The 16,216-nt window shown below is 37.1% G+C and overlaps 1 protein-coding gene and 1 long non-coding RNA gene across 4 annotated transcripts in view; one reads left to right on the top strand and one right to left on the bottom strand.

Annotated features, from left to right (window-relative positions):
* LOC117203105 (uncharacterized) overlaps positions 1 to 16,216 on the top strand; it is an 81,992-nt gene that overhangs the window by 16,431 nt on the left and 49,345 nt on the right. The gene's annotated exons all lie outside the window — the stretch shown is intronic.
* The window catches only part of CDADC1 (cytidine and dCMP deaminase domain containing 1), a 40,494-nt gene that overhangs the window by 3,790 nt on the left and 20,488 nt on the right, over positions 1 to 16,216 (bottom strand). For all 3 annotated transcript variants that reach the window (XM_004274604.3, XM_033436843.2, XM_049701065.1), the window contains 4 exons: positions 15,309 to 15,358; positions 11,892 to 12,061; positions 10,007 to 10,196; positions 5,744 to 5,804 (listed from right to left, as the gene is read on the bottom strand). In XM_004274604.3, coding sequence (XP_004274652.1) covers positions 5,744 to 5,804; positions 10,007 to 10,196; positions 11,892 to 12,061; positions 15,309 to 15,358 — 471 coding nt within the window. The remainder of the gene's footprint in view (positions 1 to 5,743; positions 5,805 to 10,006; positions 10,197 to 11,891; positions 12,062 to 15,308; positions 15,359 to 16,216) is intronic.

Below are 16,216 nucleotides of genomic sequence, written 5' to 3'. Positions count from 1 at the left end.
CTACAAATGACCCAGTTTCGTTCCTTTTTATGGCTGAGTAATATTCCATTATACATATGTACCACATCTTCTTTATCCATTCATCTGTCGATGGGCATTTAGTTGCTTCTATGACCTGGCTATTGTAAATAGTGCTGCAGTGAACACTGGGGTGCATGTGTCTTTTTGAATTATGGTTTTCTCTGGGTATATGCCCAGTAGTGGGATTGCTGGGTCATATGGTAATTCTATTTTTAGTTTTTTAAGGAACCTCCATACTGTTCTCCATAGTGGCTGTATCAGTTTACATTCCCACCAACAGTGCAAGAGGGTTCCCTTTTCTCCACACCCTCTCCAGCATTTCTTGGTTTGTAGGTTTTCTGATGATGCCCATTCTAACCAGTGTGAGGTGATACCTCATTGTAGTTTTGATTTGCATTTCTCTAATAATTAGTGATGTTGAGCACCTTTTCATGTGCTTCTTGGCCATCTGTATGCCTTCTTTGGAGAGATGTCCATTTAGGTCTTCTGCCCATATTAGGATTGGGTTGTTTGTTTTTTTAATATTGAGCTGCATGAGCTGTTTATATATTTTGGAGATTAATCCTTGGTCCTAAGATTCGTTTGCAAACATTTTCTCCCATTCTGAGGGTTGTATTTTCGTCTTGTTTATGGTTTCCTTTGCTGTGCAAAAGCTTTGAAGTTTCATTAGGTCCCATTTGTTTATTTTTGTTTTTATTTCCATTACCCTAGGAGGTGGATCAAAAAATATCTTGCTATGATTTATGTCAAAGATTGTTCTTCCTGTTTTCCTCTAAGGGTTTTAGAGTGTCCATTCTTACATTTAGGTCTCGAATCCATTTTGAGTTTATTTTTGTGTATGGTGTTAGGGAGTGTTCTAATTTCATTCTTTTACAGGTAGCTGTCCAGTTTTCCCAGCACCACTTATTGAAGAGACTGTCTTTTCTCCATTGTATCTCCTTGCCTCCTTAGTCATAGATTAGTTGACCATAGGTGTATGGGTTTATCTCTGGGCTTTCTATCCTGTCCCATTGATCTATATTTCTGTTTTTGTGCCAGTACCAATATTGTCTTGATTATTGTAGCTTTGTAGTATAGTCTGAAGTCAGGGAGTCTGATTCCTCCAGCTCCGTTTTTTTCCCTCAAGACTGCTGTGGCGATTCGGGGTCTTTTGTGTCTCCATACAAATTTTAAGATTTTTTTTTTCTAGTTCTGTACAAAGTGACATTGGTAATTTGATAGGGATTGCAATGAATCTGTAGATTGCTTTGGGTAGTATAGTCATTTTCACAATATTGATTCTTCCAATCCAAGAACATGGTATATCTCTCCATCTGTTGGTATCATCTTTAATTTCTTTCAACAGTGTCTTATAGTTTTCTGCATACAGGTCTTTTGTCTCCCTAGGTAGGTTTATTCCTAGGTATTTTATTCTTTTTGTTGCAGTGGTAAATGGGAGTGTTTCCTTAATTTCTCTTTCAGATTTTTCATCATTAGTGTATAGGAATGCAAGAGATTTCTTTGCATTAATTTTGTATCCTGCAACTTTACCAAATTCATTGATTAGCTTAGTTTTAGTTTTCTGGTGGCATCTTTAGGATTCTCTATGTATAGTATCATGTCATCTGCAAACAGTGACAGTTTTACTTCTTTTCCAATTTGTATTCCTTTTCTTTTTCTTCTCTAATTGCTGCGGCTAAGACTTCCAAAACTATGTTGAATAACAGTGGTGAGAGTGGACATCCTGTCTTGCTCCTGATCTTAGAGGAAATGCTTTCAGTTTTTCATCATTGAGAATAATGTTTGCTGTGGGTTTGTAGTATATGGCCTTTATTATGTTGAGGTAGATTCCCTCTAGGCCCACTTTCTGGAGAGCTTTTATCATAAACAGCTGTTGAATTCTGTCAAAAGCTTTTTCTGCATCTATTAAGATGATTATATAGTTTTTATTCTACAATTTATTAATATGGTGTAGCACACTGATTGATTTGCGTATATTGAAGAATCCTTGCATCCCTGGGATAAATCCCACTTGATCATGGTATATGATCCTTTTTTTTTTTTTTTTTTTTTTTTTGCGGTACGCGGGCCTCTCACTGTTGTGGCCTCTCCCATTGAGGAGCACAGGCTCCGGACGCACAGGCTCAGCAGCCATGGCTCACGGGCCCAGCCACTCCGCAGCATGTGGGATCTTCCAGGACCGGGGCACGAACCCGTGTCCCCTGTATCGGCAGGTGGACTCTCAACCACTGTGCCACCAGGGAAGCCCGGTGTATGATCCTTTTAATGTGTTGTTGGATTCTGTTTGCTAGTAGTTTTTTGAGGATTTTTGCATCTATATTCATCAGTGATATTGGTCTGTAATTTTCTTTTTTTGTATGTATCTTTGGCTGGTTTTGGTATCAGGGTGATGGTGGCCTCATAGAATGAGTTTGGGAGTGTTCCATCCTCTGCAATTTTTTTGGAAGAGTTTGAGAAGGATGGGTGTTAGCTCTTCTCTAAATGTTTGATAGAATTCACTTGTGAAGCCATCTGGTCCTGAACTTTTGTTTGTTGGAAGATTTTTAATCACAGTTTCAATTTCATTACTTGTGATTGGTCTGTTCATATTTTCTACTTCTTCCTGGTTCAGTCTCGGAAGGTTATACTTTTCTAAGAATTTGTCCATTTCTTTCAGGTTGTCCATTTTATTGGCATAGAGTTGCTTCTAGTAGTCTCTTAGGATGCTTTGTATTTCTGCAGTGTCTGTTGTAACTTCTCCTTTTTCATTTCTAATTTTATTGATTTGAGTCCTCTCCCTCTTTTTCTTGATGAGTCTGGCTAATGGTTTATCAATTTTGTTTATCTTCTCAAAGAACCAGCTTTTAGTTTTATTGATCTTTGTTATTGCTTTCTTTGTTTCTATTTCATTTATTTCTGCTCTGATTTTTATGATTTCTTTCCTTTTGCTAACTTTGGTTTTGTTTGTTCTTCTTTCTCTAGTTCCCTTAGGTGTAAGGTTAGGTTGTTTCTTTGAGATTTTTCTTGTTTCTTGAGGTAGGCTTGTATAGCTATAAACGTCCCTCTTAGAACTGCTTTTGCTGCATCCCATAGGTTTTGAATCGTCGTGTTTTCATTATCATTTTTCTCTAGGTATTTTTTGATTTCCTCTTTGATTTCTTCAGTGATCTCTTGGTTATTTAGTAATGTACTGTTTAGCCTCCATGTGTTTGTTTTTTACGTTTTTTTCCCTGTAATTGATTTCTAATCTCATAGCCTTGTGGTCAGAAAAGATGCTTGATATGATTTCAATTTTCTTAAATTTACTGAGGCTTAATTTGTGACCCAAGGTGTGATCTATCCTGGAGAATGTTCCGTGCGCACTTGAGAAGAAAGTGTAATCTGCTGTTTTTGGATGGAATGTCCTATAAATATCAATTAAATCTATCTGTTCTATTGTGTCATTTACAGCTTGTGTTTCCTTATTAATTTTCTGTTTGGATGATCTGTCGATTGGTGTTAAGTGAGGTGTTAAAAGTCCCCCACTATTGTTGTGTTACTGTTGATTTCCTCTTTCATAGCTGTTAGCAGTTGCCTTACGTATTGAGGTGCTCCTATGTTGGGTGCATATATATTTTTAATTGTTATATCTTCTTCTTGGATTGAACCCTTGATCATTATGTAGTGTCCTTCCTTGTCTCTTGTAACATTCTTTATTTTAAAGTCTATTTTATCTGATATGAGTATTGCTGCTCCAGCTTTCTTTTGATTTCCATTTGCATGGAATATCTTTTTCCATCCCCTCACTTTCAGTCTGTATGTGTCCCTAGGTCTGAAGTGGGTCTCTTGTAGACAACATATATATGGGTCTTGTTTTTGTATCCATTCAGCAAGCCTGTGTCTTTTAGTTAGAGCATTTAATCCATTCACATTTAAGGTAATTGTCGATATGTATGTTCCTATTACCATTTTCTTAATGTTCTGGGTTTGTTTTTGTAGGTCCTTTTCTTCTCTTGTGTTTCCCACTTAGAGAAGTTCCTTTAGCATTTGTTGTAGAGCTGGTTTGGTGGTGCTGAATTCTCTTAGCTTTTGCTTGTCTGTAAAGCTTTTGATTTCTCCATTGAATCTGAATGAGATCCTTGCCGGGTAGAGTAATCTTGGTTGTAGGTTCTTCCCTTTCATCACTTTAAGTATATCATGCCACTCCCTTCTGGCTTGTAGAGTTTCTGCTGAGAAATCAGCCATTAACCTTATGGGAGTTCCCTTGTATGTTATTTGTCGTTTTTCCCTTGCTGCTTTCAGTAATTTTTCTTTGTGTTTAATTTTTGCCAGTTTGATTACTATGTGTCTCGGCGTGTTTCTCCTTGGGTTTATCCTGTATGGGACTCTCTGTGCTTCCTGGACTTGGGTGGCTATTTCCTTTCCCATGTTAGGGAAGTTTTCGACTATAATCTCTTCAAATATTTTCTCGGGTCCTTTCTCTCTCTCTTCTCCTTCTGGGACCCCTATAATGCGAATGTTGTTGCATTTAATGTTGTCCCAGAGGTCTCTTAGGCTGTCTTCATTTCTTTTCATTCTTGTTTCTTTATTCTGTTCTGCAGCAGTGAATTCCAGCACTCTGTCTTCCAGGTCACTTATCTGTTCTTCTGCCTCAGTTATTCTGCTATTGATTCCTTCCAGTGTATTTTTCATTTTAGTTATTGTATTGTTCATCTCTGTTTTTTGTTCTTTAATTCTTCTAGGTCTTTGTTAAACATTTCTTGCATCTTCTCGATCTTTGCCTCCATTCTTTTTCCCAGGTCCTGGATCATTTTCACTGTCATTATTCTGAATTCTTTTTCTGGGAGATTGCCTATCTCCACTTCATTTAGTTGTTTTTCTTAGGTTGTATCTTGTTCCTTCATCTGGTACATAGCCCTCTGCCTTTTCATCTTGTCTGTCTTTCTGTGAATGTGGTTTTTGTTCCACAGGATTGTTCTTCTTGCTTCTGCCCATAAAGGCTTATATTTCCTGATTTTTCAGAGTAGTCAAATCATTGTTATTATCAAGAAAATTTTACTTATTATACTAAACTTCTACTTACCTTGAATTGAATTCAAACAGAAAGATAACATGGCTCATATTTTAACATAATATTGTACAATTAATAATAATTAATGTTCCAAATTATGTGCCTGAGGAATTGCAAGATATCCCAAAGATTGTATTACATTAAAAATATCTGGTTAATATGCAAATAATAAAGCTCTGAAGATTACTAATTAATTTATGGTAACTGTGATGATTCTTAATTAGATTATTCAAATAACCAGAATATTTCCACTCTCTGACCAATCTGAGCTAATGTGGCTTTACTCTAATAAGAATGTACATACCCTCATAATTTGGCCCTAGATCCATCTGTATTAATTATATGTATTTTTCCTTTCTAACTGCCCAAGAGGCTTTTGTTTTGGTATAGAAGAGCACTGTTGTCTACTTTCTCATGTAAATTTAATTTATAAATTCAATTTGTTCATGATTATTTGTATTAAACTGCAGAGCCCATAGGACTAGTCATTAATCAGCAGTTTCCATGACACCTAGCAAATAGTAGATACACAAACGTCTGTGAACAAATTGAATGGCAAAAATGTAACCTGCAAAAAGAATATACTCCATCTCCAACCACATCAATTTCCAACACCTGATCATTATAGTTCACTATGTTTCTTTTCTTCTTAGCAGCAAAGTTAACCTCAGTTAAGGACTTGTAAATACTTACTTTCTCTGCTTTCAGGCTCATTTTGCTCAAGAACACAAGTTCTTGATGGATTCATTTGCCACTGTAAAAGGACACAAACATTTTATTTATATGTTTAATAAATAGCATTTCAGGGCTTCCCTGGTGGCGCAGTGGTTGAAAGTCTGCCTGCCGATGCAGGGGACATGGGTTCGTGCCCCGGTCTGGGAAGATCCCACATGCCGCAGAGTGGCTAGGCCCATGAGCCATGGCCGCTGAGCCTGCGCGTCCGGAGCCTGTGCTCCGCAACGGGAGAGGCCACAACAGTGAGAGGCCCACGTACCGCAAAAAAAAAAAAAAAAAAAGTAGCATTTCAGCACTGTGCTTTCAAATATCAAAACAGCTTAAAACAATGTAAGAAAAAAGAGTTAGTGTGTCGTACCAACCAAGCCCTAATAATGACTCTGAATGACCCTGAATGATATGACTTCTGGAATGAGAATCAATATTCTTAGAGAAGGAAGTATAAAAATCCTCCTTTACCTTCGTTTTACAGGTAAGGAAGTGGAAGACCAGAGAAGCATAGTGACTTGCCCAAGGTTACATACTGACTAAAGACAGCAGTAGCACCAGAACCTGGGTCTGCCCATGCCCAATACTATAGAATTTCCACCACTTCATATTCTAGCTCCAGGTCCTACAGAATCTTATAATAGCTAGAGAAGGCCTAGATAGAAAGAATGAAAATAAGACAAAGACTATCTTGCCTTTTAATATACTAATATAATATATACTATTATTTTTATCATAGCATACCATTTATTGTATCATATCATATCATATCACATCTCCTCTGATTATAGTTTTCCATCTCAATCATTCAGAAAGAAATACAGAAGCATGAAGATTCTCAGATATTACAGTGAAGACTGGAGCAGCAGATAAGAAAAACTGAGTGTAATCAATATCTCAAAACACACCCTTCCTTTCTTATTTGCCTAGAAATCCCCATCATCAGAAACACTAATGACTTAACCAAAAAAGCCCCACTAGGGCACTCTCTCCAGAAAGACACAATTAAGTGGATAGTTCCTGGGGGCCTCTTCCAGAAGCATCAGTTAGTTCATCAGATGAAGTCATTAATATCATGGGCCTTGAGGGAGAATGAGATATAAGACAGACATTTTACCATGCATAAAAAAGTCCTTGGAAGGGGAAGACATCTAGAACTGGTTGGTCACCTATAGAAATGGGATGGTTAGGATTAGCACCAGGAAAAAGGAGGATTTCCAAGCAATGGGAAGATATATGTGAAATTAAAAAAAAAAAAAAAAGTCATGTTCAAAACATGTCAAACCATTAAAATCTATTACTTTGGGCAAAGTAAAAACTAATAACCTTGAATTTACATTTAAGGATCATCATAAAAAGACTATGTCTAACTGTGAAAACTTAGAAGCAATCTAGGTGTCCAACAAAAAGGGAATGGTTAAATAAGTTATGTCCATAGGTTGCAATACTGTGTAATCATTAAAAATTATTTCTGAAGAATTTTCAATGACACAGAAAATACAGCAACATGTTAACAGTGGTATCTATGAACTGTGGGATAATATCTGTTCTTTTTTTATTTTCATCTATATATCTGTTCTTTTTTCTATTTCCTCTATAATGAGCATACATTACTTTCACAATTTAAAAAAAATAATATAACCTAAAAAAGAAAAATTTACATGTATTAAACAGAAAAAAAAATAGTTTCTTAGTAAATGGACTTGGGTTTACACAGGTAAAATATATTCTTGGAAATACTGTTGCCCAGCCCTAGCCTAGTCTGCAACAACCCCACAGAACAGAACCTCTTATCTCAAGGCATATGGTAACACCTCAAAGAGAAAAGAAAAAAATTTTCAAGCAAAATTAATTTCAATTGGTTTAATGTTTAAAAAAATGAAATTTACTGGTACTCATGCTACTTTTGACAGTCTAAAAGCAATATAATCATTATAAAAATTCCAATGTGGAACAAATACTAGTTCGTGTTAGTTACTGGTATTTACAAAACTAGGCATTTAGCTATAACCAAGTAGTTTAAATCGTTGACATAATATTGCAAGCCAGGCCAGATGAGGGAAAGGATGAGAGGGTGGAGAGCTAATCTTCACTGGAAGGAGTACAGAGAGACCAGGTGTACCTGAATGAGGGCACTCCTGGGTGGGTCTTGGCCCAACAGGTATTTCTGAATCCCATCTCTGCCCGAGGGGCCTTCACTCCCTTTGTCTTCCTGTCTCTTCCTGCTTCTCTTGCCCTGTCTTACATTCTTCTGATCTCTTCATTCTCTTTACGGTGGAAAAGCTACTAAAATCCACCAGTAAGCAAGATATTTCAGAATTCACTTAACCCAGCACTCACAGTCCTGAAGAGCTAGGTCACTTACACTTTATAAAGAGAATTATTTCCTCCCAATCTTCAGGAGGAATGAAGGAACAGAAAACAAAAATACAGAACTGGTGATTTCCCTTTTGATTAGATGGATACAAACTTGTTTAGTTTTACAAAAGAGGCATCTGTCCCATCTCTCCCTTCTTTCAGTGCCCCCCTTTTCTTTTTAATATCATGTCTTTTAAATAAGACAACTGGAAATAAAAAACAAAAATATATGACAAAAATGAAAAGGATAAAAATATATGATTCTTCACACACAAACTAGAAAACTAAATAATGTGTTACTATATTTTTTTAAATAAATTTTTAAATATATATATGGTTCAGTAAGTAATTTTTAGGTGCCTTGTATGTTCCAGGCACCCTGGATTCAAACAGAAAAGTAAAGTTGAAATTTATAAACAGTTCTATCATATGCCTTTTGTACCCACTGCAAACTACCGTATATAAATGTTATATTAAATGCCAGAATTATGGGACTTCCCTGGTGGCGCACTGGATAAGACTCCGTGCTCCTAATGCCGGGGGCCCAGGTTCGATCCCTAGTCAGGGAACTAGATTCCGCATGCATGCCACAACTGAGTTCACATGCCACAACTAAGGAGCTGGCAAGCCGCAACTAAGCAGCCCACCTGCCATAACTAAGGAGCCTATGTGCTGCAACTAAGGAGCCAGCGAGCTGCAACTAAGACCCGGTGCAACCAAATAAATAAATATTAAAAAAAAAAAAAGCCAGAATTATCAAAGCAACATATGATTCTGGACAGGATCCTTTTTGCTTTATAGAACTTTATTGGGACAACTGGTAAACGCTGACTGGACTCTGGATTAAATGGTAGCAACATATCAATGATAATTTCCTGAGTTTTGTGGTGGTTATGTAGGATAATATACTGTTTGAGGAAATATACAAGAAAGTATCTGAGAGTGATCTGGCATCATAGCAACAACTTAACTCTCAAATGTTCTGGAAAAAAAAATTATTTGTAGTATTTTTGTAACTTCTGTATGCTTGAGATTATTTCTAAAAAGAAAAAGGTTTTTTTGTTTTTTTTTCCGGTACGCGGGCCTCTCACTGTTGGGGCCTCTCCCGTTGCGGAGCACAGGCTCCGGACGCGCAGGCTCAGCCGCCATGGCTCACGGGCCCAGCCGCTCCGCGGCATGTGGGATCTTCCCAGACCGGGGCACCCACCGATGTCCCCTGCATCAGCAGGTGGACTCCCAACCACTGCACCACCAGGGAAGCCCAAGAAAAAGTTTTTTATAAACCATTCTTTGTAACTTTTCTATATGCCTGAGATTATTTCTAAAAACAAAAAGTTTTTGAGAAACCAAAGTAGTAAAAAAGCACAAAGAATTAAAGTTCTGAGTTTTCCACAAACCACCCCCAGCACTTTTTTGGAAATGTCAAATATTAAATTCTTCTTATTTTTTCCTGGTTTTTCTTATGAGAAATGCACACGTGTGTGTGTGTGTGTGTGTGTGTGTGTGTGTGTGTGTGTGTGTGTCCGTCCCCTTCTTTTGGGTAATCTTAAACTACTTTCACCTCTGTCTACCACTTCAATCCAGAAAGAAGGGTGAGGGAAGAGGTGGGTCAAGGATTTTCTTTTGTTAGCCACCAGATGGCACCAAAGGACTAACTAATTCAAGATCTGTAAGGTCAATGCACAACTCTTGATAGAGATCTATATTCATAAGGCAGATGCTAAGCTGAACATTTGTAGTTAAGCAAGTGCTTGCACATAAACATAAACTCAATGATAACTCTTTAAAAGGGTAAGAATCACTAATTTAAAATATGCAGCAGAGTACCTAACAATATAATAAAAAGTATATTTGAAAAAATGTGTATCTACTTACTGTAAATTTGCTAACGCCTTCAAGTTCCCCAAATCTCATGTAAGAGATGTCTGCCTTCTTTTTTCCAACATCTACATCCCCTGCATAGATTTGTTTTATGCCCGCACCTTTAATTAAAGGTACACATTCATCACATGGGCACTTTGTCACAAAAATCATACTTCTTTCTTCTGGTTTTATCTCTTGACACCTACAAAAAATATATATAAAGTATCAGGAAGATAGTTTCTAAAAGGGTAAGTTATGTTTTAGAAAAATCTTTAAACATTAAAATTGAGCTGCTTTAGGATTTACAACATTATACACAATAATGATCAAGCCTTATTCTTGCTGAATTAGTCAATGGCAAGATTTTCAGTATTACATTACAAAGGAAATGAAAATAGAGAGAGAGAGAGAGAGAGAGAGAAAACAATGCTTTCTAAGTAAGTAACTCTTTATAATGCCAGAATTAGGGGCTAGAACTAACACCCTCCCTAAGAATGTACCATGTGTGATTAGACATTAAGTTATCATGGTAGCCAAAAGGTCTACCTCTTATCTGGTAACTAACAGATATTTAATAATGCTTACTAAATTGATAAATTAATATTAGAGTTCTGTTTTGAGTTACAGTTCCCTTACTCCCTTCCCTAACACAGGATAATTTTATTTAACAAGCATTTGGATTTGACAAAACGAAGCAAGTAATCTGTAATGAAGAGCACAAGGAAAAAAACCAGAGGAGTTTGGTGAAATTTTACATGCCGGGGGTAGTTTAGGACTAAGGAATGCTTCACCTGAGGATACAGGAGTTGTACTTCTGGGTTCTATGGTTTACACTGCTCTCAGTCTTACATTCCCCACCACCAGCCTTCTGCACCCATGTCCTTAGTTCAGATTCTCATTCTGTTCCCTTGTACTAGGGCAGCAGAATTGTATGCATCTAGTCTGTTCAAACAATATGCCTGCAACCTAAGTAATCATTAGTGTGGCTCTGTCAGTGTCATTCAATTTCTCCACTACCTACCAAATGAAGTCTAAACTCAAAGTCCTCTCGTCAGTCCCAACCGATCCCATGTGCTCCATGGTGCAGCCTAAGTGAAACATCTGTGTTCCTAAACACACAAGCATTTTCCTACTTCTAGCCCACTGCTATGCCTGAAGCAAGAATGGTTTCCCTTCAAGTAAGCATCTCCAATGGCATAATCCTACCAAACCTTTAAAGCACAGCTCAAATGCCAGTTTCTCCATAAAGCTTTGCCCTCTCACTCCCCCTCCATCCGTAGCAGCCCTTGAATTTCCACCCACTTTGTGTTGGCCTTTCCCACACAACTGACCATGTTAGGTTGAATACAGTCTTATATCCCATACTGTGTTATAAGCTCCTCAAGGACAGAAACCATGACGTATGCAGATTTAAATCCCCTAAGATCACCCACTTAATGGTAAATGCTGAGAAATGTTTGTGGAAATGATCTAAATTAACATTAGAAGGAGGTAATGCCAGTTATAATCTCTAACAAAAACTATGTTAAAGCAATTTGATTCATAATAAAATCTATATATTCATAAATATAAATATATGGGCTCTACATTTAGAAAAGAAAACTGATTATATAATGCAGAAATATGCAAGACCCTAAGGACAAACTTCAAGCAGTTTTATACTGGACAGAGAAGGAAGAAAGGAAAAAAGACTTGCTCAATAAATTTGAAAGCCTGCAGGATCCCTGACAATGGCTTCAGGTCAGGTAGCAAAGACCAAGTAGGACCAAAGTTATACTTCTGAAAAGAATATTTCTTGGAATTTTTTAAAAAGGCAATAAATTACAGCTAAAAGAAAACTAATTTTAACTAATCCTTGCTACATTTTATAGAAAATACATGCGAACAAATTTCATACCTAAATGTCAAGGCATTCTGTTCTGCGTGTACAATGTATCTGAATTTCCTTATTTCTCTGTCTTTCTGTTTGTCATCCATGTGCGGGAAGTCAGCATACTCAGATCCAACAGGAAAAGCATTATAACCACATCCTATGAAGTACATTGCTCCTGTTCCATCACAATTTCTCTATGAAAAGTAAGCAAACCAACAAAGCTGTTTTCAACATTCTGAAAAGGCATCTTACATTGTATCTTTAAAGCCTAGTATCATACTTATAATGAATTCACTTTTCCATGATAAACTGAGCCATCAGAAAAATACAATATTAGATTTTCCTGCCACAGTGTGGTCTTGTCAAAGTTAAATTTCAAGCAGCCTGATCATCTCTAGTATATAATCTCAAGGCAGTCCTTTGTTTTAGCAGTTAATTAAATAGTAGCTTAATTCACAAACTGTTTCACTTGATTCAGACACCTCTCCCTGAATAGGTTATAAGATCCTAGAGAACAGAAACCATGTTTTATACCTCCTTTCTGCCACTTAAAGTAGACCTATTACAGTGTTCCATACACAGCAGGTACACAATAAATTATTGTTAATTTCTTATATGCTCTGTGCTGTGCTACTGGTTAGCAAGTCAGAAATCCTAAAAATATTTTGAACAGACAATTTCTGTTTTGGGCTAAAAATGTGCTAGTGTATACAGTTGGAAAATAAATAATGCACTTTCCTTTTCATGTTTACTGAGCCTCTACTGTGTTTTTGTGTATATGTGCGTGTACGTGTGTGTGTGTGTGTGTGTGTGTGTGTGTGTGTGTGTATGTAATAGAACTTCCTACTTAAGTGTTTTTTTTTTTTAAGTGTTTTTTTTATTTCTCCTGGTCAGTGGCATATTAGGTGTCAATATGAATGTTTTATCAACTATAAAAGTAAAATATTTTATAAATCAGAACTGTTTATAATAGTTTGGAATATGCCATAAACCTCACTAAATTTCAATATATTATACATAGTTACTCATGTGATAGTTTCAACAGACTCAGTACTATAGCAGCTTGATAAAAATCATTGTTATGATGAGCCGACAGAAGCTTACAAATAATATATTATCTCATTGATAATAAATTATCCTTGAGCATTCACTAAAGGTTAAACATCATGCTCACTTTTATATGTGTTACTTCATTTAATTAATCCTCACAACATCCTAGACAGTAGTACTATTACTATTCCCATTGTATAGATAAGGAAACTGAGGCCAAAAGAGATTAAATAACTTGTCCAAAGTCACAAAGCTGGTAAGCAACATAGCCAGAATTCAAGGATGGGTTGCTTGACTCCAAACCCATGTCCTTCCACTTTACCATGCTGCCTACACTCTAGATAATATAACTGGAAACCTAAATTCTCCAAAAAGTAGTTGAGAACCAGGTGTTAAGCCAAAAGGCTGCTGAGCATTTATGTGAATCCAAGGGAGAGTTCCAACCATAGGCCAGGCCCTGTGCTAGGTTCTGGGAATACATTGGTAAATGTGACAGAGAATCCCAGCCCTCATGAACCTTCTGATCTGGAGATGATAAGAAACTGGACATGTAAATTTAACTGTGATGAGCGTCACCACGGAGTTGTACAGAATACTATGGGAGTTTCTGGCAGAGGAACCTATTCTAATAGGTGCTAACAATTTGGGAAGAAATAAGAGTCAAGAGATAGTCTGAAGGTGGAATTCACAGCATTTGGTGATCGATTGTTTGAGTGGAATGGCGAATGGGATGGTGACCACTAGTGAAGGAATAGGTTAGCCGGGAAGATACTGAATGTATTGGCTAGGTTGAACTTGAGGGGCTCATGACATATCGAGCCAAATAGTAAAATTACTTGCTATAAAGTCTGTTGAAGGACACTTAGGCCCCCCTACTCATCTTTTAGTCATCCTCATAGTTACGAAGTATCTCTTGGTTCCATGCCCTCCCAACCCATCCACAGAATTCCAAGTCCTCATCATCTCTTTTTATTAACCTCCCTAGTTCCTGTCTAGCCCCACTTCATTTTTTACATGCAAATCTAATCAGATCATTTTCCCATTTAAAATATTCTTGGATTGCTCTGTCCGGTATAGTAGCCAATAGCACCATGTGGTCAGTGCAAACTGAGAGGTGCTATAAGTATAAAATACATACAGGATTGTGAAGAATCAATACTCCCCCCAAATGCAAAATATTTTATTTAAAACATTAACAAATATTTTTATATTGGTTACATGTTGAAATGATAATATTTCTGGACAGACGATTAAGTAAAATACATATACATATATTTTTTGGCCACGCTGCATGACACGTGGGACCTTAGTTCCCCAACCAGGGATCGAACCCGTGCCCCCTGCAGTGGAAACGCGGTGTCTTCACCACTGGACCGCCAGGGAAGTCCCAAGTAAAATATATTCTTAAAATTAATTCACCTGTTTCTTTTTATTTTATTTATTTATTTATTTATTTATTTGCGGTACGTGGGCCTCTCACTGTTGTGGCCTCTCCCGCTGCGGAGCACAGGCTCTGGACGCGCAGGCTCAGTGGCCATGGCTCACGGGCCCAGCCGCTCCGCGGCATGTGGGATCTTCCCGGACCGGGGCACGAACCCGTGTCCCCTGCATCGGCAGGCGGACTCTCAACCACTGCGCCACCAGGGAAGCCCTCTTTTTATTTTTTTTAATGTGGCTCCTAAAAAAATTTAAATCACGTATGTGGCTTGCCTTTTATTTCTGTTGGCTAGCACTGTGCTAGTGTATCCCACTGTCTGATGGATAAAGTCTAAACTCTCTATGTGGTATACAGAGTTCTTTATGGTGCAGCCCAATTTTTTGCTACTCTGCTAGACACAGGACCCTGGACTTCAATGTGCCAAATTACTTGCATTTCCCCACATTCTCTCACGCCCTACCTCTGCATGTTACCCTTCTAGTCCCACTAACTTGCTCTGCCTGATGAACTCCTACTCATTCTTCAAGACTAATAGCACCTGACCTCCCCTAATAGTATTTTACTCATTTCTCCAAGCAGAGTGAAGGTGCCTCCTCTGTGCTCTCATGGTATCAGGTTATAATTACAGTTATATACCAGTCTCTTTTTCACCTCTGTCTCCATCACTAGACTATATAAGGCTATGAAGGGTGGACTATGTGATCCTTAACTCCCCATTGTTCACTGCGGCACAGAGCCAACCCTGTGGCAGGTGTTTAATAAATGTTCACTAAATGAATAAATCTATATAAAAAAACTGTTGAGAGAATATGCAAATGTTTATAAAACTTAATAAATACACCAATAAGAAATATTAATCCCCAGGGGTCAACAAAATGTCATGTACTTAACATCGAAATATGTTTAAACAAAGTCAAGTTTAAATGTTTATAAAGAATTATTTTCATACTCACAGATTTTCCTTCTGCCCAGATGACTGCTCCAACTCCTGTTTTATGATCCTCTGAAAGATACATGGCGTGTAACTCAGTAAAAATCAATGATTTGTTAGTTTCAGAAATACATTTTTTCCAAAAATAATAAACATGCATTTATTGAAATATACTTCATAAATGTAGCAGCAATCCTTGACAACCTCACTAATTACGGAAAAAGTATGAAAATAAATATTGTCAAGCATAGACTATATGGGAGCTAGGTACGAACTAACTATAGACAGTATCACTACCAACCCAATCTCACATGATCTATGTGCAGAGATAACACAGTGGCAGTGCCCGCACTCAGGTGACTTCAAAGCTGTAACCAGAACTGAGGGTAACTTTATTGAATTTCCACCAACAAGTCAGTTTTTAAATGACTATTTCTAATAGACGATGAAATCAATTAAGAAAGAAGTTTCTGAACTAATGGATTTAGTGTAATAACCATTCACAACAATCAAATCTGTCCTCTCCTAGCATTTTTTGCACTCTAATCATGGAAAATACATTTCATGAAAGTGTTCTTGCTATGAAAAATGTTCAAACTCATAATACAAACATAAACAAATCTTTATGGGCTTTCATATATATATATATATACACATATATACACACACACACACATTTTTTTTTTTGCTGGAAGGTACATGAAAGGAATTTTGATTTAAATAAAATGATGTCCTTTCCCTGACCTTCACAGTTTACCTTGAGGGGAAAAGAATGCCAAGTTAGTGACATGATGCCCATTTCTAAATCAACTGGCAGAAGTCACAAATATAACATTATAATTTCCCTGCAGAACCAACCTATTTACTTTGCAACAAGAAAGGCTGTATTTCTTCAAACTATTAACCTTCAACAGAAAATACAAAACCAAA

This window comes from Orcinus orca, chromosome 18, assembly GCF_937001465.1.
Source record: "Orcinus orca chromosome 18, mOrcOrc1.1, whole genome shotgun sequence".
Taxonomy (NCBI): domain Eukaryota; kingdom Metazoa; phylum Chordata; class Mammalia; order Artiodactyla; family Delphinidae; genus Orcinus; species Orcinus orca.
The sequence above is the reverse complement of the archived record's forward strand: the minus strand, read 5'-3'. Positions and strand labels throughout refer to the sequence as shown.